This window comes from Myotis yumanensis, unplaced genomic scaffold (genome assembly GCF_028538775.1).
Source record: "Myotis yumanensis isolate MYYU_CA2020_CCGP unplaced genomic scaffold, mMyoYum1.0.hap1 SCAF_3, whole genome shotgun sequence".
Taxonomy (NCBI): Eukaryota; Metazoa; Chordata; class Mammalia; order Chiroptera; family Vespertilionidae; genus Myotis; species Myotis yumanensis.
Genome location: NW_027223754.1, coordinates 105,310,709 through 105,333,246, shown reverse-complemented (window position 1 = coordinate 105,333,246; position 22,538 = coordinate 105,310,709). Strand labels below are relative to the sequence as shown.

General features: G+C 41.3%; 1 protein-coding gene and 1 pseudogene across 1 annotated transcript in view; one reads left to right on the top strand and one right to left on the bottom strand.

The window, feature by feature from the left end:
- Window positions 1–22,538, bottom strand: part of SOHLH2 (spermatogenesis and oogenesis specific basic helix-loop-helix 2) — a 140,911-nt gene that overhangs the window by 43,929 nt on the left and 74,444 nt on the right. The window contains exons 3-5 of the mRNA XM_070408739.1: window positions 5,162–5,223; window positions 4,978–5,082; window positions 2,142–2,241 (exon numbers count right to left, since the gene is read on the bottom strand). Of these exons, the coding sequence (XP_070264840.1) occupies window positions 2,142–2,241; window positions 4,978–5,082; window positions 5,162–5,223 (267 nt within the window). The remainder of the gene's footprint in view (window positions 1–2,141; window positions 2,242–4,977; window positions 5,083–5,161; window positions 5,224–22,538) is intronic.
- Window positions 18,480–20,782, top strand: LOC139005119 (ras-related protein Rab-5C pseudogene; annotated as a pseudogene).

The following is a 22,538-nucleotide window of genomic DNA, read 5'->3' as shown; positions in this document are numbered from 1 at the left end:
GTTCAGGCAATATTAAATAATAAGCACCAATACACTAATCAAAGGGTGTTTATCTAAATATCTTGCTTCATACAAAATTGCAGTAAACATCAAAGCATGTTACCTTACATATTTGGTGCAGAATATTTTATTTCAAAATTTCAAAAGAATTTATTATCAAGATCATAAATTCAATGATTGATCAATATTCTAAAATACACAGATAAAGAATAACAGATACAAGCAGGATTAAAATAATCTGACCTCACTGATTACAACTATCCCAAATTATATAATTGTATCTAAAGGTGCATTACAATGCTTCTCTGTCTGCATTGATCAGACCATCAAACCTCAGAAGGAAGGTAGGGGAGGGTGGGTGTCTAAGTGGGAGAGAGCAACCAAAGGACTTGTATGCATGCATATAAGCCTAATCAATGGACACAGATACCAGGGGGGTGAGGGCATGAGTGGGGAGGGGGGTTGGGGGAGCAACAGGGAGGGGATAAGGACACATATATAATACCTTAATCAATACAGAAAAATGGATTAGAGGGCCAAGATATACTATTCCAACTTGATCAGCAAGGGCTGGTTCCAACTGCCCAGGTAGAGTGGTTCAGTTGGTTGAGCATTGTCCTGTGCATTGAAAGGTTGCCAGTTCAATTCCTGGCCAGGGCACATACCTGGGTTGCGGGTTTGATCCCCGGTCAGGGCATGTACAGAAGGCAAGAGATCAATGTTTCTCTCTCACATCTCTCTCTCTCTCTCTCTCTCTCTCTCTCTCTCTCTCTTTCTCTCTGCCCCACTCTTTCCTCTCTCTAAGCATGTCCTCAGATGAGGAAAAAATAATAATAGAAAAATAAAAATTTGTCAACTAATGGACATTTTCTGGCTCTACCATTTTTCTAGAACTTCTTCAAGCATTTTAATTAACTAATTTGATTGATTTTTATGAAATTTTCCTAAGAAACTTACAAACTAATATTAGCTCCTTTATCCCAAGAGATATAACTTGATTTGAAAATTTACTTGTATTTTTAGTAGTAGGATTCTTAGGAAGAACAAAGATTCAAGATGAGTGAGGCTCAAAAAGCAGTTGCAAATAATGTAAGAAAATCACAAAGCCTTCCAAAACCTTTCCCAACCTCATATCCCAAATAAGGTTTAATACAGTAAATTTCTTTGAGATTAAAATGTTAAATAAGATCAAGAAAGCTGTTGATATCTCTGCATTACTTAAGTGATGGCATCTTTGGCTTCACCACATTTATTGGTTGCCAAGTCTCTTCCTTGTTCAAAATAGTAAATGGCCACATTTCTACAAAGAGTGGATGGTCATGTTCTACAAATTCTGGAAGTGACTGACTCAAAACTTCCATCATCATCACCCATGTCCTCAGAAAGTATGTCCATTGTTTGTAGCCCTATGCTATAAGGCTACATCAAAATTCACTTCTCAGCTTTTCCTAGCTTGAATGAACCTCCTGGAGAATCAACTTAAATTGAAGGGAAAAAATTCACAAAAACTGAATTTTTATAAGCATAATACAATGCTAGCATTAGAAGCACCAGTTAAACTGCCTATAAACTGCAGATTTGAATACCAGTTCTAATATCTCTCAGATGGAGGAACAGAAGCAGAGAGAGAAAACTTTTTAAGTGTTATTTTCAATAATTGGGCATATAGGTTAATTAATTAAAAAAAGACATCAGGGAGATTAGTAAGTGGATAACAGCTGAGGCTGCTCTTCTTTGTTTAATTATTGGGGTTTATGTAAAATTTTTGTTTGAAGATAAGATTCTACTGTTTTTAAAAAGTTTGAACACCACTGCTGTTATTTAGTTTTGATCAGTGATCATCCAGACTCTACTTTAACACATCCAATCATGGGGAACTTACTACCTTATAATTCACCTGGCTCCCCTATAGTCAACTATGATTGTTATGAAATAGTTCCTTATATTTAGCTGAATACTCTGTAATGTGTACCTATAGTCCTAGCTCAGGATTCTGAAATATAGAAAAAAATTGCATCCCTACTCCATACACTAGCCTCTTCTATCTTTTGCATCATCCCCAGCACAGTAAGTTCTCAATAAATTTTAAATAAAATGTATACAGTAAAAACTGCTACTTTGAAAAAGTGAAAAAAACTAACCAAGAAAATAGATTGGTAGAAAAACATCCCAGCTGTTCACTACAGGACTTCTGCCGGGGAAATCCAGATTGTTCAGGCTTCATAAAACTTTCATTCTTAACTGGAAGTTTTAAAAGGGGGACCACTTTAATTCTAAAATCACACATACACATCATAATCAACAGCAGTTGTCACTTTTTACTCAATAGATTTTACAAAGCAGTATTTTTAAAAACAGAACGCAATTTATCAACTTCAACGATGAATCATGAATCCACTCAGGTTAGAAAGCAAAATCAAAGCACTACATACAATTTATCCCAGGACATTCTCTTACAACCAGATTCTAGAAATTTAGAAATACATTTGTTTGAAACACATTCAACTGAGTTTACTTACTATGTTTTTATTTATAGATGAATGGCAGAGATAGAAAATATGAATGAGCCTTCAATAAGCAGCTACATTGTCAAAATATGGCATCTGATATTTTTATTGTGTGTTTTTTTTTATGTTTTTTGTTTTGTTTTGCTTTGCTTTGTTTTTGCAACTGCTCATTCTTAGAGCAAAGATGAGAAAACTGGAAGCAGATGTAGTTAAGACCAATAGAAAGGGTGCTAGACAGGTGGTGATGAGCAGCTGCTCTATTTATACTGAGAATCATATAAGAATAGGCTGCAGAAAGATCTTCATTCACTACGATAAGCCATTCCAGGAAGAACTCTGAAACTGTAGTGGCGGGGAGCCACTGGAATGTTACAAAACAGACTCACTAATCTTCCCTGAATATTAATAAAGAACATTAAAAAAGAAGGGTGTATTGAATCTTATATCATCTGAAGTATGAGCTTATACATGATAATCTGAGTCTGTCAGACTCATTTTAAGAAAAATATTACCTTAATTTTAAAAGATTTCCCAGCTAGTATCCCAGGCCTAGAAAAACCATAAATAGTCATTGACCAGCAATAATTCCAGTAGAATTTAATTTCAGAAATTGGAATATATCCTTTTACAAGCCAAATTAAAGCTAATTTCATTTCTAAAGTGTTTAGATGTTGGTGATATCTTATCTAATAAAAGAGAAACATGCAAATTGACCATACCTATGCTACACTCACAAGTCACGGCCACAAGCCAAGCCCACAAGCCAATCAGGAGCGAGTATGCAAATAAACCCAACCAAGATGGCAGCAGCCACGGAGCTGGAGCCAACAGGCTTGGGTTGCCCCTGGCGATCGAGGAAGCCAAGCTTCCCGCCTGCCCTGGCTGCCCTCTCAAGGCTACAAAGTTTCAATTATAGAAGATAAATAAATCCTAGATACCTGCTTCCAGCTGCTGTGGCCTCCGCTCAAGGAGGGTCTGGAAGTCTGGGTAGCCCGGGGCCATGGCCAGCCTGCAAACAACCATCAGCCCCTCACCCAGGCTGGCCAGGCACCCCAGTGGGGACCTCCACCCTGAAGGGGGTGTGGCCAGCTTGAAAACAGCCCTCAACTCCTCACCCAGGCTGGCCACACACCCCCAGCAGGGACCCTTACCGCATGGGGGCATGGCCGGCCTGCAAACCACCACAGCCTCTTCACCCAGGCCGCCCATTCCCCAAGGGAACCCCCACCCTGATCCGGGACACCCTTCAGGGCATACCAGCTGGCCCCCACCTGTGCACCAGGCCTCTATCTATACCAATAAAAGGGTAATATGCTAATTAGACTGGGAGACCTTTCAGGAAACCTTCCGGACGTTCTTCTGGACAAAGCCACGGTGGCGGGGTCAAGGTAGAGGCAGTTAGAGGCTAAGAGGGGAGGGCAGTTGTGGGTGATCAGGCTGGTGGGGGGCAGGACCATTGGGGGTAAGCATACCAGCAGGGGGCCAGTTGGGGGCAAGTAGGCCATCAGTGGGGGTCAGTTGGAGGTGATCAGGACAGTGGGGGCGGGGGGGAGTTTGGAGTGAGCAGGCCAGCCGGGGGGCTGTTGGGGGCAAGCAGGCTGGCAGGGGGGGCATTTGGGGGCAAGCAGGCCGGCGGCTGGGGGCAGTTGGGGGGTGAGCAGGCTGGCAGGCAGAGTGGTTAGGGGCAATCAGGCAGGCAGGCAGGCCGGTGAGAGGTTAGGAGCCAGCAGTCCCAGATTGCAAGAGGGATGTCCAACTGCCGGTTTAGGCCCGATCCCTGTAAACCGGCAGTAGGACATCCTTCAAGGGGCCCCAGATTGGAGAGGGTGCAGGCTGGGCTGAGGAACACCCCCTCCCCCATGCACGAATTTCATGCACCTGGCCACTAGTACTATATAATACAATAGAAGTGAAGGGTTTAGAAATGTTAGATCAAATTGAAGCACTGATATTATCTATTTCTAAAACAGAAATAATAACCACTCTATTAACTTACAGAAGTAAAATAATTTATATGCAAATGTTTTTTGCAAAGCACAAAGTATGATATAAGGTGGTGGCCCTGGCCTTTAGACAATCTTATAAGGGCACAGCATGATTAATTTAATTTTAATGACTAAGAAATGATGTAGCAGCTAGATTACCAAAACCAAAATAACAATCTCACTATCAATAAATAACCCCTGTGCCTACCACAATGCTATATTGGTCCTGTATAATACATTTTAATCCCAGGAAGAGGCAAGTCTTTTCTCCATAGGTAGAGAACACGTTTCTATTTATTTATTTACCTTGTTTTCTTCAGACTATGATTGGCAAGGATTACATATTCTTTACAGTACACAGCATATAGTCAATTCTTAGCAAATAAAAGGCACAAGTGATAAACCAACTTTAAAAAATATGAATATAATTTTGTGGTATTTTAATTAGACATTTTCAAACCTTTGCAAATTTGTTTTTCACTCACCAGTATTTGAGAAATATGTTTTCCAGTATTTTACCACAATGCTAAGTTTCTCCATAGTCAGTGGTTCAATTAAAGTAATATCAGCTCCGTACCCTGAAAGGCAACCTAAGAATATTTGTATTAAATACTGATCTATGATTTCTATTTGGAGAAAAAACAAATAATATACCTACTAGGCACATACCTTTAAAATTTTCAGGGATTATAAGAACAAACAGCAAGCGTATATTTTTCTTCCTGCAAAATCTGAGGGGAAAAAATATCAAAGTGAAGCAAAATCATCATTCAAAAAATTGGGATTCAATAATTTAGCCTCTTAGGAATCGAACTAGAATGATTTTCTTTATTGCTTTAAAATTTAAAGTGTTGGCATTAATATTGAAATTTAGTAAAAGTAGCATCTCAAATCAGTGAGGGAAAGGTAGAACACTTTAACAACTTATAAGGAAAGGGAATGTATTTTTATTTCATATAATTGCATACAAAGAAGTCTGAAGTGTGCTGCTGGCTAGGGTGTATAGTATAAGTGCAGGTTACTTGAAAAATACAAGGGAAAGAGATACTCTGCTAAAAATAATATTTACTCCATTTAATGCTTTATTTATGAGAAATGCTTAAGGATCTCTAGTTTAATGGGCAAGGAAATCCAAATTCTGAGTCTTTAGTCAAACCCATGGCTTCTCTGAATAGGAATTCATTCTGTTAATAAGAATAGTCTTTTTCTAATTCACATCCATGGCAACCACTGATGCTTGATTCTTTACAACTGGGGAAGGGAAAAGTGAATGACTTTAAAGAAATAAACCTTTATTTTTAGAATAATTTTATACTTAGAGAAAAAATATGAAAATAATTGAGTTCCCACAGATCCAAACCCAATTTCCTGTATTGCTAACATTTTATGTTAGTATTCATATTTCTCACAATTAATGAGCCAATATTGATACATTATTATTAATTTAAGTTCATATTTTGTTCAAATTTCCTTAGTTTTTACTTATAATCCTTTCTTCCTAGCCCAGGATCCCATGTATTGAGTTATCATGTCTTCTTAGTTTCCTCCAAATTGGGACACTTTTGTGATTTTTTTTTTTATGATCTTGACAGTTTTGAGAAGATTGCTCAGGTATGTGTAGAATGTAAGATGGGCCACTTTTATTCTTGCTTTTAAAAAATGAGACTAAATATTATCCAGATTCTGGGTCTAACCACCAGTTTACAAGAAATTTAAGTAAAGAGGAATATTTTAAAGAATAAGGATGAAGTGAGCAAAATCCCAATTGTAAGAAATTCTATTTTAAGAATGACAATTTTAGACTCACACAGACTGAAAGTGAAGGGATGGAAAAATATCTTTCAGGCAAATGGAAATGAAAAATAAGCTGGGGTAGCAATACTTATATCTGACAAAATAGACCTCAAAGTGAAGGCCATAACAAGAGATAAGGAAGGCCACTTCATAATATTAAAGGGATCGATACAACAAGAGGATATAACCCTTATAAACATATATGCACCCAGAGTGCTGGTAAGAGAGGAGCGTTTCCCAGACCGGTAAGAGAGGAGCGTTTCCGCGGCCAGCCGGCGTTTGTCTGTTTCTTTGTTTTCACTGAACCCTGCTCATAGGACAGTTCGGATACAGACACTCACCTGTGCTGAAGAGAGGGTGAAGGTGCAGACGAGGGGAATCTGGGGAGAGGCTGAGGAAAGAGGGGGAGCCGGAGGAGGTGGCAGCGAATTGAATGCTGAGACCCCCCTGGGCCCAGGACTGGGGCAGCCATTCCTCCAGAGGGTGGAATTCCTCCCCCCAGCCCCCCAGGCAAGGAGCACAGCCACACCCAGCCAGATTCCACCCTGTATGAGATAAAGGATTAAAACAAGCTGATTAGTCCCTGGGAGTTACCAGGGTCTGGCCTATAGAGGGATTTTCAGTCCCACCAACAACACAGAGCAGGGTAAGGATTAAAAAAGGATAGAGAAGCTGTATAGCCTCAGAGGCCAACCCAAAAACACTGCCACCCAGAGGCTGAGCCACAAACTGACTCTTAGGGGAATACAAATTAAGGCAGACTGGATCACAAATACGGCCTGCTTTAAAATCAGGACTGTGATTTACAACACGGAGGAACAGTGTAATGCAGGCAAATTCAACACTCTCCTAAATACCTGGCAGGACTAAGGCGAACCAGGCTGAAGAGTAGAAGAACCAAAAGACCATCACTACTGCAAATTTTTTCTTTTTCTTTTTCTTTTTAATTTTTTCACCTTTTTACTAAGAAACCAATTTTTTTTTCTCTTTTTCTTCTTTTTCCATCACCTGATTTTACCCTTTCAATTACCACATTTTTATTTTTAACCAGTATTATTACTGCTACCATTTTACCATTTTTTAAAGTGCCATTTTATTTTCTCTTTATTTTTTGGGGGGATTAGTGTTCTCCATTCTATTTTCATCGTTCCTTTAGCATTAATTTTCCCTATCTCAATTTCACCTCTTTGCTAAAACCCTCTTCCTTACTTTTCCCCTTTTGGTGTCCTGTTTCTCTTACCCTATTCCTGCTCCAGACTTTCCCAATTCCCTCTTTTTACCCCCTGTCTAATTCCACCCTACTTATATATCCTATTTCCAATCTACTGCTCTAAATCCTTATACACCTATTCTTTATCCTTCTTCACTTTCCAAACATTTTTTTCTCTCTTATCTTTCTATTGTTTTCTTGATTGTTGAATATATTGGGCTTTTTTTTTTTTTTTTTTTATTTGTTTGTTTGTTTTGTTTTGTGTTTTTTCTTCTTTTTTAGGGCTGGTTGTGAGGTTGTTTTTCTTTTTCTTTTTTTTTTTTTTTCTGCTGGTTTTTCCCTTCCCTCCCCCACCCCACCCCGGTTATTTTTGTGCTTCTGTTTTCCCTTACCCCTCTGGATATTATTGGTGGTTTGTAGTTTGCATTCATCTCCAGGGATCAGTTGCTGGAATTTGTTGAGATTAGTGGCAGTTCTATTGGAGTTTGCTCCTCATACCAATAGTCTCTTCCCCGCTTCTACTTCATTCTCTTTTTTCGCTCTCTTTTTTTCCCCCCTCTTTTTTCCCAATTCTATTTTTGCACTCCTTTTTTGTTTGTTTTTTTCTTATTTTTCTTTTCTGTTCTCTCTTTTATCTTCTTCTCTTCTATCTCCCTTATCCCCTAATTCTCTTAATTAGGGTGGTCACCTTTATTTGGGGTTATTAATATTGTGAATATACTTGTGTTCAGTGCCTGGTACGTTGTGCCTTGCTCTGTTGTATTTTGTGCCTTTAAATCAACGCAGCAGATCCAAGCAACAGCAGCCCCCTGATCACCGCAGCCTCCTGATCACCACAGCCTCCTGATCACCACACCCTCTGTCTGTGGAACAGCAGCTGTACGTGAAGCCTCCCCCCACCAGCCAGAAGAGCCAACACAGCTGTGAACAACACCCACCAGAGGAGCTGCTGCCAACTGGAAAGCAGCTGCTACCGCAACCGTCTGAGCAGCAACCACAACCCAAGGAGCCCCTGCCACCCAGGGAGCAGCCACTGAACATCTCAACATCTACATATGTCAGCGAGATCAAACATGGGTAGGCAAAGAAACCCCCCAAAAAAAGAAAAGGAGGACTCACCAGAAAAGCAGCTAAGTGAGACAGAGATATGCAACATGACGGAAAAAGAATTCAGAATAAGGTTCCTAGAGTACATGCACCAGATGTTCAAGAAGCAAGAAGAAACAGATGAAAAACTCAACTACTTATGCAAGAAGCTAGAAGAAACAGATGAAAAAATCAACAACTTAAGTAAGTCCCAAGAAGAAATGAAGAGCGACATAGCTTCAATAAAAAACTCCATTGAAAGTATCAACAGTAGACTGGGAGAAGCGGAGGACCGAATTAGTGAATTAGAAGACAAGGAAGCAAAACACACTCAAACTGTACTGCAAATGGAGAAAAAAATTAAAAGACAGGAGGAGAGCCTAAGGGAGCTTTGGGACAACATGAAACGAAACAACATACGAATAATAGGGGTGCCAGAACAACAGAAAGATGAACATGGATTAGAAAACCTATTCGAAGAAATAATATCAGAAAACTTCCCTGAGGTGGGGAAGAAAAAAGTCACACAAGCCCAGAGAGTCCCAAACAAGGTGAACCCGAAAAGACCCACACCAAGACACATCATAATTACCATGGCAAATGTTCAGGATAAAGAGAGAATCTTACAGGCTGCAAGAGAGAGACGAAAAGTAACATACAAGGGATCTCCCATTAGATTATCAAATGATTTCTCAACAGAAACACATCAGGCCAGAAAAGAATGGACGGAAATCTACAAAGTGATGCAAAGCAAAGGACTGAATCCAAGAATACTCTATCCAGCAAGGCTATCATTCAAAATTGAAGGGGAAATAAGAAGCTTCACAGACAAAAAAGGGCTAAGGGAGTTTATCACCACCAAGCCAGCCATGCAAGAAATGCTAAAGGGACTGGTGTAAAAAGAAGAAATATCAAGCTCAGAAAGAAAACAGCCACACACACACACAAAAAGAAATGGCTACAAACAAGTACCTTTCAATAATAACTTTAAATGTAAATGGACTAAATGCTCCAACCAAAAGACATCGAGTGGCTGAATGGATAAAAAAACATGACCCATACATCTGCTGTCTACAAGAGACCCACCTCATTAGAAGGGACTCACACAGACTGAAAGTGAAGGGATGGAAAAATATCTTTCACGCAAATGGAAAGGAAAAGAAAGCTGGGGCAGCAATACTTATATCTGAAAAAATACATCTCAAAGTGAAGGCCATAACAAAAGATAAGGAAGGCCACTTCATGATATTAAAAGGATCAATACAACAAGAGGATATAACCTTGATAAACATATATGCACCCAATGCAGGAGCACCCACATACATAAGAAAACTTCTGGAAGATATCAGGGGAGAGATCGACAACAATACAATCATAGTAGGGGACTTTAATACACCACTGACATCACTGGATAAATCCGCTAGACAAAAACTCAGCAAAGAAACAGCAATCCTAAATGACTCACTAGATCAGATGGACTTAATTGACATCTTCAGAACACTTCAGCCCACAGCTGCAGAATATACATTCCTCTCAGGTGCTCATGGGACATATTCAAAAATAGACCACATATTGGGTCACAAGCAAAGTCTCCACAAATTCAAGAAGATTGAAATCATAAAAAGCTTCTTCGCAGACCACGATGGCATAGTGTTAGAAATAAACTACAATAAAAACAACCCAAAATACTCAAACACTTGGAAGCTGAATAGCATGTTATTAAATATTGATTGGGTTACCGATGACATCAAAGAAGAAATTAAAAACATCCTGGACACTAATGACAATGAAAACACAACAATCCAAAACCTCTGGGACACAATGAAAGCAGTCCTGAGAGGAAAGTTTATAGCTCTACAAGCCTATCTCAAAAAACAAGAAAAAATGGTAGTCAATCATCTAACTCTACAACTCAAAGAATTAGAAAGAGAGCAACAAGAAAAGCCCAGAGTGAGCAGAAGGAAGGAGATAATAAAGATTAGAGCAGAAATCAATGACATAGAGACCAAAAAAACAATACAGAAAATCAATGAAACCAAGAGCTGGTTCTTTGAAAGGATAAACAAGATTGACAAACCCCTAGCCAGGCTCACCAAGAAGCAAAGAGAGAGGTCCCAAATAAACCAAATCAGAAATGATAGAGGCGAAATAACAACAGACCCCACAGAAATACAAATGATTGTTAAACAATACTACGGGCAACTCTACTCCAACAAACTAGACAACCTGGAGGAAATGGACAAATTCCTAGAAAAATACAACATTCCAAAACTCAATCAGGAAGAATCTAAAAACCTAAATAGGCCAATAACTATGGAAGAAATTGAAGCAGTCATCAGAAAGGTTCCAGCAAACAAAAGCCCAGGGCCAGACGGCTTCACAGGGGAGTTCTCCCAAACATTCAAGGAAGAACTAAAACCAACCCTCCTCAGACTACTACAAAAAATTCAAGAGGAAGGAACGCTTCCAAGATCATTCTATGAAGCCAGCATCACCCTAATACCAAAACCAGGTAAAGACATCACAATGAAAGAGAATTACAGGCCAATATCCCTCATGAACATAGATGCCAAAATCCTCAACAAAATCTTAGCAAATCGGATCCAGCAGTACATCAGAAGGATCATACACCATGACCAAGTAGGATTTATCCCAGAGATGCAAGGATGGTACAACATCCATAAATCAATAAATGTGATACATCACATAAACAAATTGAAAGAAAAAAACCACATGGTCATATCAATTGATGCAGAAAAAGCATTTGACAAAATCCAACACCCATTTTTGATAAAAACTCTCAGAAAGGTGGGAATAGAAGGATCATACCTCAACATAATAAAAGCCATATATGACAGGCCCACAGCCAACATCATACTCAATGGACAAAAACTAACACCATTTCCCCTAAGAACAGGAACAAGACAGGGATGCCCACTCTCACCACTCCTGTTCAACATAGTACTGGAAGTATTAGCCACTGCAATTAGGCAAGAAGAAGAAATAAAAGGCATCCAAATTGGAAAAGAGGAAGTAAAACTGTCCTTATTTGCAGATGACATGATATTATACATACAAAACCCTAGAGACTCCATCAAAAAGCTACTAGACTTAATACATGAATTTGGCAATGTAGCAGGATACAAAATTAACCCCAAGAAATCTGAGGCATTTCTATACACCAATAGTGAACTTTCAGAAAGGGAGATCAGAAAAACAATCCCATTTACCATCGCACCAAAAAAATTAAGATACCTAGGAATAAACTTAACTAAAAAGGTTAAAGACCTCTACTCAGAAAACTACAGGACGTTGAAAAAAGAGATAGAGGAAGACATAAACAGATGGAAGAACATACCATGTTCTTGGATTGGTAGAATCAACATCATTAAAATGTCCATACTACCCAAAGCAATCTATACATTCAACGCACTTCCCATTAAAATACCAATGGCCTTCTTCAAAGATCTAGAACGAACTCTCCAAAAATTCATCTGGAATAAAAAAAGACCCCGAATAGCTGCAATGATCCTGAGAAAGAACAAAGTAGCTGGGATCTCAATGCCAGATATCAAGCTGTATTACAAAGCCACTGTTCTCAAAACTGCCTGGTACTGGCACAAGAACAGACATATAGATCAGTGGAATAGAATAGAGAGTCCAGAAATTAGCCCGAACCAATATGCTCAATTAATTTTTGACAAAGGAGGCATGAACATACAATGGAGCCAAGATAGTCTCTTCAATAAATGGTGTTGGGAAAATTGGACAGACATATGCAAGAAAATGAAACTATACCACCAACTTACACCATACACAAGAATAAACTCAAAATGGATAAAGGACTTAAATGTACGACAGGAAACCATAAAAATTCTAGAAGAATACAAAGGCAACAAAATCTCAGACATATGCCAAAACAATTTCTTCACTGATACAGCTCCTAGGGCAGTTGAAACTAAAGAGAAAATGAACAAATGGGACTACATCAAAATAAAAAGCTTCTGCACAGCAAAAGAAACCATCAACAAAACAACAAGAAAACCCACCTCGTGGGAAAACATATTTGCCAACGTCATATCTGATAAGGGCTTAATCTCCAAAATTTATAGGGAACTCATACAACTTAACAAAAAGAAGATAAACAATCCAATCAAAAAATGGGCAAAGGATCTAAATAGACACCTTTCAAAAGAGGACATTCAGAAAGCCAAGAGGCATATGAAAACATGCTCAAAGTCACTAATCATCCGAGAGATGCAAATCAAAACAACAATGAGGTACCATCTCACACCTGTCAGAATGGCCATCATCAACAAATCAACAAACGACAAGTGCTGGAGAGGATGTGGAGAAAAAGGAACACTTGTGCACTGCTGGTGGGAATGCAGACTGGTGCAGCCACTATGGAAGGCAGTATGGAGGTTCCTCAAAAAATTGGAAATGGAACTCCCATTTGACCCTGTGATCCCACTTCTAGGAATATATCCCAAGAAACCAGAAACACCAATCAGAAAGGATATATGCACCCAGATGTTCATAGCAGCACAATTCACCATAGCTAAGATCTGGAAACAGCCTAAGTGCCCATCAGTAGATGAATGGATTAGAAAACTGTGGTACATCTACACGATGGAATACTATGCTGCTGTTAAAAAGAAGGAACTCCTACCATTTGCAACATCATGGATGGAACTGGAGAGCATTATGCTAAGTGAAACAAGCCAGTCAATGAAGGAAAAATACCACATGATCTCACTCATTCATGGATAATAAAGACCATTACAAACTTTTGAACAATGAGAAATACAGAGGCAGAGCTGCCTCAAACTGATTGTCAAACTGCAGTGGGAAGGCCAGAGAGAGTTGGGGGGCAGGAGGGAGGGGAGTAAGAGATCAACCGAAGGACTTGTATGCATGCATATAAGCATAACTAATGGACATAAGACACTGGGGGGTAAGGGAGGGTAGGGGTTTGTCAAGGGTGGGGGGGAAAAAAGGACACTTATGTAATACCCTTTGTAATACTTTAAGCGAAAAAAAAAAAAAAAAAAACATATATGCACCCAATGCAGGAGCACCCAAATACATAAAAAACCTCCTGGAAAATAACAAGGGAGAGATCAACAACAACACAATCATAGTAGGGGACTTAAACACACCACTGACATCACTGGATAAATCCTCTAGACAAAGAATCAGCAAAGAAACAGCAATCCTAAATGACTCACTAGATCAGATGGACTTAATTGACATCTTCAGAACATTTCACCCCAAAGCCACGGAATATATGATCTTCTCAAGTGCACATGGGACATCTTCAAAAATAGACCACATATTGGGTCACAAGCAAAGTCTCCCCAAATTCAAGAAGATTGAAATCATACCAAGCATCTTCTCGGATCACAAGGGCATAATATTAGAAATAAACCACAATAAAAACAATCCAAACAGCTCAAACACTTGGAAGCTGAATAGCATGTTACTAAATAATGATTGGGTTACCAGTGAGATCAAAGTAGAAATTAAAAACACCCTGGAAACTAATGACAATAACAGTACAACAACCCAAAATCTATGGGACACAATGAAAGCAGTCCTGAGAGGGAAGTTTATAGCACTACAGGCCTACCTCAAAAAACAAGAAAAAATGATAGGAAATCATTTAACTCTACAACTCAAAGAATTAGAAAGAGAACAACAAAAAAAGCCCAGAGTGAGCAGAAGAAAGGAGATAATAAAGATCAGAACAGAAATAAATGACATAGAGACCAAAAAAACAATACAAAAGATCAATGAAAGCAAGAGCTGGTTCTTTGAAAGGATAAACAAGATTGATGATCCGCTAGCCAGGCTCACCAAGAAGCAAAGAGAGAGGACTCAACTAAACAAAGTCAGAAATGAAAGAGGCAAAATAACAACAGACCCCTCAGAAATTCAAAGAATTGTTAAAAAATACTATGAACAACTCTACTTTAACAAACTAGACAACGTGGAGGAAATGGACATATTCTTAGAAAAATACAATCTTCCAAAACTCAATCCAGAGGATTCTAAAAATCTCAACAGGCCAATAACTATGGAAGAAATTGAAGCAGTCATCAAAAAGCTTCCAGCAAACAAAAACCCGGGGCCAGACAGCTTCACAGAGAAGTTTTACCAAACATTCAAGGAAGAACTAAAACATATCCTCCTCAGAATATTCCAAAAAATTCAAGAAGAAGGAACACTTCCCAGCTCATTCTATGAAGCCAGCATCACCCTAATACCAAAACCAGATAGAGACAACACAATGAAAGAGAATTAGAGGCCAATATCCCTCATGAACATAGACGCCAAAATACTCAACAAAATTCTAGCAAATAAGTTCCAGCAGTACATCAGAAAGATCATACACCATGACCAAGTAGGATTCATTGCAGGGATGCAAGGATGGTACAATATCCACAAATCAATAAACGTGATTCATCACATAAATGAATTGAGAGATAAAAACCACATAATCATATCAATTGATGCAGAAAAAGCTTTCAACAAAATTCAACACCCTTTCTTGATAAAAACTCTCAGCAAGGTAGGAATAGAAGGATCATACCTCAACATAATAAAAGCCGTATATGACAAACCCACAGCCAACATCATAATCAATGGGCAAAAACTAAAACCATTTCGCCTGAGAACAGGAATAAGACAGGGATGCCCCCTCTCACCACTCCTGTTCAACATAGTACTGGAAGTACTAGCGATTGCGATCAGACAAGAAGAAGAAATAAAAGGCATCCAAATTGGAAAAGAAGAAGTAAAACTGCCCTTATTTGCAGATGACATGATACTGTACATAGAAAACCCTAAAGACTCCATCAAAAAATTATTAGAGTTAATAAATGAATTCAGCAACGTAGCAGGATACAAAATTAATGCCAAGAAATCTAAGGCATTTCTTTACACCAATAGTGAACTTACAGAAAGGGAGACTAAAAAAGCAACCCTATTTACCATCGCACCAAAAAAATTAAGATACCTAGGAATAAACTTACTAAGGAGGTAAAAGAGTTATATGCGAAAAACTACAGGACACTGAAAAAAGAGATAGAGGAAGACATAAACAGATGGAAGAACATACCGTATTCATGGATTGGTAGAATCAACATTATCAAAATGTCCATACTACCCAAAGCAATCTATAGATTCAATGCACTCCCCATTAAAATACGAACGGCATATTTCACAGATCTAGAACGAACGTTCCAAAAATTCATCTGGAATAAAAAAAAGACCTCGAATAGCTGCAGCAATCCTGAGAAAGAAGAACAAAATAGGTGGGAACTCAATACCAGATAGCAAGCTGTATTACAAAGCCACTGTTCTTAAAACAGCTTGGTACTGGCACAACAACAGACATATAGATCAATGGAATAGAATAGAGAACCCAAAAATTGACCCAAACCACTATGCCCAATTAATATTCGACAAAGGAGGCAAGAGCATACAATGGAGTCAAGACAGTTTCTTCAATAAATGGTGTTGGGAAAATTGGACAGATACATGCAAAAAGATGAAACTAGACCACCAACTCACACCATACACAAAAATAAACTCAAAATGGATAAAAGACTTAAACGTAAGATGGGAAACCATAAAAATACTAGAGGAATCCACAGGCAGCAAAATCGCAGACATATGCTGAAGGAATTTCTTCACTGATACTGCTCCTAGGGCAATGGAAACTAAAGGGAAAATAAACAAATGGGACTACATCAAAATAAAAAGCTTTTGCACAGCAAAGGAAACCATCAACAAAACAACAAGAAAGCCCACTGCATGGGAGAACATATTTGCCAATGATATCACTGATAAGGGTTTAATCTCCAACATTTACAGGGAACTCATGCAACTTAACAATAGGAAGATATACAATGCAATCAAAAAATGGGCAATGGACTTAGATAGACACTTTTCGAAAGAGGACATACAGAAGGCTGAAAGACATATGAAAACATGCTCAAAGTCACTAATTATAGGAGAGATGCAAATCAAAATGACAATGTGGTACCATCTCACACCTGTCAGAATGGCTATCATCAACAAATCAACAAACAACAAGTGTTGGAGAGGATGTGGAGAAAAAGGAACCCTTCTGCACTGCTGGTGGGAATGCAGACTGGTGCAGCCACTGTGGAGAACAGTATGGAGTTTCCTCAAAAAACTCAAAATGGAACTCCCATTTGACCCAATGATCCCACTTCTAGGAATATATCCCAAGAAACCAGAAACACCAATCAGAAAGGATATATGCACCCCTATGTTCATAGCAGCACAATTCACCATATCTAAGATTTGGAAACAGCCTAAGTGCCCATCAGTAGATGAAAACTGTGGTACATCTACACAATGGAATACTACACTGTGGTAAAAAAGCAGGAATCCTTGCTGTTTGCAACAGCATGGATGGAACTAGAGAGCATTATGCTAAGTGAAATAAGCCAATCAGGGAAAGATAAATACCACATGATCTCACTCATTTGTAGAATATAGAGAACAACAGAGACCAGTGATTACGAACCTATGACACGGGTGTCAGAGGTGAAACTCGAACTCATTTTTTTGGTTGATTTTTTGTTTGTTAAATGGCATTTAAATATATAAAATAAATATCAAAAATAAGTCTTTGTTTTACTATGCTTCTAAATATCAAAAAATTTCTATATGTGACATGGCAGCAGAGTTAAGTTAGGATTTTTCAAAATGCTGACACGCCAAGCTCAAAAGGTTTGCCATCACTGACACAGACTGATGAACAGGGACATATCCAGAGGCAGAGAAACAGTGATCAGACTGTCAATCCCCGGAGGGAAAGTAGGGGAGGGTGGGGGTAAGGGGAAGAGATCAACCAAAGGACTTGTATGCATACATATAAGCCAAACCAATGGACACAGACAACAGGGGGACAAGAGCATGAGTGGGGGGGGGGGGGGTTGGGGGTTAATGGGGGGATGAGGACACATTTGTAATACCTCAACCAATAAAGAAATTAAAGACAAAAAGAAATAAATAATTTTCCAAGGAGAATATTATTGTGAACCTGACTTTAAAGAGAACAGCTAAAACTGCCTCAGAAAAACAAACTGTCCTTAAATATGTAAAACATTATTTATGGGGAAGTAGTAAAGATGGTTATTATTTACTAGAGGTTTGGTGCATGAAATTTGTGCACTCGGGGGGGGGGGTCCCCTCAGACTGGATTATGAGAGGGTGCAGGCCAGGCCAAGGGACCCCACTGGTGCACAATTGGGGCCGGGGAAGGATGGGGAAGGTTGGCCAGCTATGGAGGAACCATGGGAGGGTTCCAGGGTATGTCCGGCCCTCTCACCCAGTCCCTATTGGCTGAACCCCAGCAACAAGCTAACCTACTGTTGGGAGTGTCTACCCCCTGGTGGTCAGTGCACGTCATAGCAAGCAGTTGAGTGGCCTTAGCATATGACGCTTTGATTGGTTGAACGGATGACTGGACGACTGGACACTTAGCATATTAGGCTTTTATTATATAGAATTCTTTAACCCCTAGAGTGCCGGGGAGCATGATTGCGCTCCTCCTGTCTTTGGCCAAAAGTGCCGGGAGCGCTATCAAAGCTTCGAAATGGCATCCAGTTCTAAGTCTGCTTTTATTAGTGATGATGATATTGCTAAATATGTCAATGTAGTAAAGGTTTCCTTAAGTTTTTGAATATGTAACTTCATTTACTTGCAATTCATAATTTTTTTTCCTAAACTGCTGTAAAATCAGCAAAAATGCCTTGGCAATTTTAGCATAGTTCCTAGGATATTGGTTGGCACTCAAAGGGTTAAAACAAGACCTGAAAAACCCCCACTGCATAATATTGTTAGATTATCTTACACATGCATTTGAAGGTAAATATACATTATTCTATATTGCTAGTTACATTATAAGTAATGTATACATCTGGGTCATATATACAGTATTGAGAACCTATTCTGTGCTAGACTCTGTGTTGGACTCTAGGAGATATTTTGAACAGACAGAAACAGACAAGATCCCTTCTCTTATGGAGTTAATGGTTTCTTGAAGAAGACAGACATTGAACAAATACTGTAGATAATTATGTAAGTGACCAAATATGTGCCCAGTGCTATGAAGGAAAGCCATAGATAATTGGAGTGCATATTTGGACACCAACCTGCTCTGCAGCCTCAGGGAGGCTTCCTGGCAGAAATGCCTCAGTGGCTGTCTAGGCATTAGCCACCTGAAAGGTAGGGGCTGGGAGAGGGTAGGAAACAGACGACCAGTAAAGTACATTCTGGGCAAAGGGAACAGCAGGTGCACAGCCCTGAGATGCACAGAACAGGTGAATTTGGGAAAGTAAAAAAAGTCAAGATGGCTCTAGCACAGAGCATCTGATGGAGAGACACAGAGACGAGACCAGAGAGATAGGTAGGGCTGGAGTCTGATTACAATAAGCCTTGTAGGCAAAAGTGAAGATTTGGTATTTAATTAAAATGGACAATAGGAAACTATTAAGTTCAGGAGTAACATGATTATATTTGCACGTTAGAAATACCACCCTGGAGTGGAGGCCGGAGACTCCGCCGGGGGGAGAAGAGTGGAGCCGGTCCGAGCCCTGGCCCCAAGTAACGCCGCTGCCCCAAAGCCGCCTTGGAGGCCCCCCTTCCCACTAAGTGCCTCTTTGCTTAGCACCGGCCCCTGCCCTCACGCTCACTGGTACCGCTACAGCAGGACGGGCCATGGCGGGTCGGGGGAGGTGCAGCACGACCCAGTGGACCAGCTGCTGGGAACAAGATCTGTCAATTTAAGCTGTTCCTGATGGGGGAGTCTGCAGTAGGCAAATCCAGCCTTGTCCTCCGCTTTGTCAAGGGACAATTCCACGAGTACCAGGAGAGCACAATTGGAGCGGCCTTCCTCACACAGACTGTCTGCTTGGACGACACAACAGTCAAGTTTGAGATCTGGGACACAGCTGGACAGGAGCGGTATCACAGCCTTGCCCCCATGTACTATCGGGGGGGCCCAGGCTGCCATTGTGGTCTATGACATCACCAACACAGATACGTTTGCGCGGGCCAAGAACTGGGTGAAGGAGTTACAGAGGCAGGCCAGTCCCAACATCGTCATCACCCTGGCGGGTAACAAGGCAGACCTGGCCAACAAGAGAGCCGTGGAATTCCAGGAAGCACAAGCCTATGCAGACGACAACAGTTTGCTGTTCATGGAGACATCAGCAAAGACAGCAATGAACGTGAATGAAATTTTCATGGCAATAGCTAAGAAGCTCCCCAAGAATGAGCCCCAGAATGCAGCTGGTGCTCCGGGCCGGAACCAAGGTGTGGACCTCCAGGAGAACAACCCCGCCAGCCGGAGCCAGTGCTGCAGCAACTGAGCCCCCCTTGCCTGCCCACCGCCCCCACCTCCTCCGCCTGAACAACCTGATTGGAATCCACTCTAACCAATCGCACTTAACTACTAGGGCCACCATGGGGGGAGGGGGGAGGGGGAGGGGGTCCACCATGATTTCTCCATATAATTTTGTTCATAGGCCGGAGTGAGTTATTCCACCTGCACCTTTCTGTAAAAATACTAATTCAATTTTAAGTCTTAAGTCACTTTTTTAATATATATGATCTCTTCCCACTACCTGCCCTTTCTGCTGTTCTCCCACTCTCCCTGCGTAACCACATGCTCCTGTTTCCCCCGCCCTTATATATGGGGAGGCAGGGGTTGGAGCAGTAACCCTTTTTCCTCTTGCTGATTAATCGGGCTCAGCAAGAGCATCCATATCCTTACTGTTTGGCGTGTGCTTGGTTCTGGGCCATGGGGCAGGCCCTAGGGGCTAGGGAAGGGAGAGACAGCTCTTCCCTTAGCTGGCTGGCTAGCATCAGGCTGCCGTCTCCCCTCACCCCTGACACACAGCTGGGAGAGAAACCACAGCATTATTGTGACAGCCACGAACCCATTGCCCACAGCCCACCCCATCCCCCTCATCCTTGGTCACCCTGACCTCTGGCTCTGAGCCCTGTTCTGACCAAATCACGATGATGAGTATTTGGGGGTGGGTGGGTAAGGGGGGAGTGGGCGGGAATGGAACCAACTTTTTCTGTATTTTGTATTGTATGTTTTCTTCAACATGTAACCAATCAGTATCTTGTCAATATAGTCAGCCAATGGATTGACAAAAAAAGAAAAAAAAGAAAAAAAGAAATACCACTCTGTTTATTATGAGACTAGAAGCCCGGTGCACAAAAATTTGTGCACTCGGGGGGAGAGGGAGTCCCTCAGCCCATCCTGTGCCCTCTCACAGTCTGGGACCCCTCGGGAGATAATGACCTGCTGGCTTAGGCCCGCTCCCAGGTGGCAGAGGGCAGGCCCAATCCCTAGGTGCAGCCCCTAGTTGGGCTCAGAGCAGGGCCGATTGGGGAGTTGGGGCGCTGCCCCCTGTCATGCACAGAGCAGGGCAGATCAGGAGGTTGCGATGCCACCCCTAGTCACGCTCAGGGTACGGCCAATTGGGGGGTTGGGGCACTGCCCCCTGTCACACTCAAGGCAGGGTTGATAGGGAAGTTGCGGCACCACCCCCTGTCACGCACAGAGCAGGGCCGATCAGGGGGTTGGGGCGTTGCCCCCTGTCGTGCACAGAGCAGGGCCCATCAGGGGGGTTGGGGCTCCGTACCCTGTCACACACAGAGCAGGGCCGATCAGGGGGTTGAGGAGCTCCCCCCTGTCACTCACAGAGTAGGGCCAATAGGGGAGTTGGGGCACCGCCCCCTGTCACACACAGAGCCGCAGGGTGATCAGGGGGTTGGGGAGCTCCCCCTTATCAGGCACAGAGCAGGGCTGATCAGGGGGTTGGGGCACCTTCCCCTGTCACGAACAGAGCAGGGCGGATAGAGAGGTTGTGGCCCCGCCCTCTGTCACACACAGAGCCTCAGGGTGATCAGGGGGTTTGGTCGCTGCCCCCTGTCATGCTGATCCCGGTGCCGGGAGGCATATTACCCTTTTACTATATAGAATAGAGGCCTGGTGCATGGGTGGGGCCGGCTGGTTTGCCCTGAAGGGTGTCCTGGATCAGGGTGGGGGTCCCCACTGGGGTGCCTGGCCAGCCTGGCTGAGGGGCTGAGGGCCGTTTTCAGGCTGGCGGGTGACCGAAGTTCCCAACCACTCCTTTTTTTCTTTTTTTCTTTAAATTTATTCTGGGCCAGCTTTAGCTCTGAGGCCTCTGCTGCTTTGTTTACCTTCTGTATTTGATACAATGTTGCGGTCTGGCTGGCTGAAGCCCGGCTGACTAAAGCTGACTAAAGCAGGTTTCTGGGGTTTGGTTTAGCTTCTATATTTGCAACATAGTTGCTTAGAGTTGCAGCTGAGAGGCCGGCAGCACAGGCCGGGAATGTTGGAGTCCACCGTCACTGGAGCAAGCAAGCCTCCCTGTTCGCTTCAGTGCATGGCTGCCGGCCGCCATCTTGGCTGGCAGTTAATTTGCATATCGCCCTGATTAGCCAATGGGAAGGGTAGCGGATGTATGGCTAATTACCATGTTTCTCTTTTATTAGATAGGATGGATTGACAGAGAGTGGCACAGTGGATATTAGCGACCACATTGTCATTATCTCAGAAAGGGTTGATGGTAGACCAAAGTAGACACACCCAAGAACTTTCTTTAAAAAAATAAATAATTCATAACATTTACTAAGTTAGTTACTTCAAATAAATAGGATGTTGCTAAAGTTCACCCAACTGAGGTCTATTCAAACTTCATTCTATCCTATAAATTCTGAATTTGGACTGAAAGAGAAGAATGGAAAAAACATGTGGTTTCTGAGGAAATGAGAAGGTCGGGCAGAAATACTATCATCAAAATAGGCATGTGAGGAAAAGAGGCTAGGATTTGACAAGTAGATTGACTGTGGCCGTAGGAAAGGCACATTAGC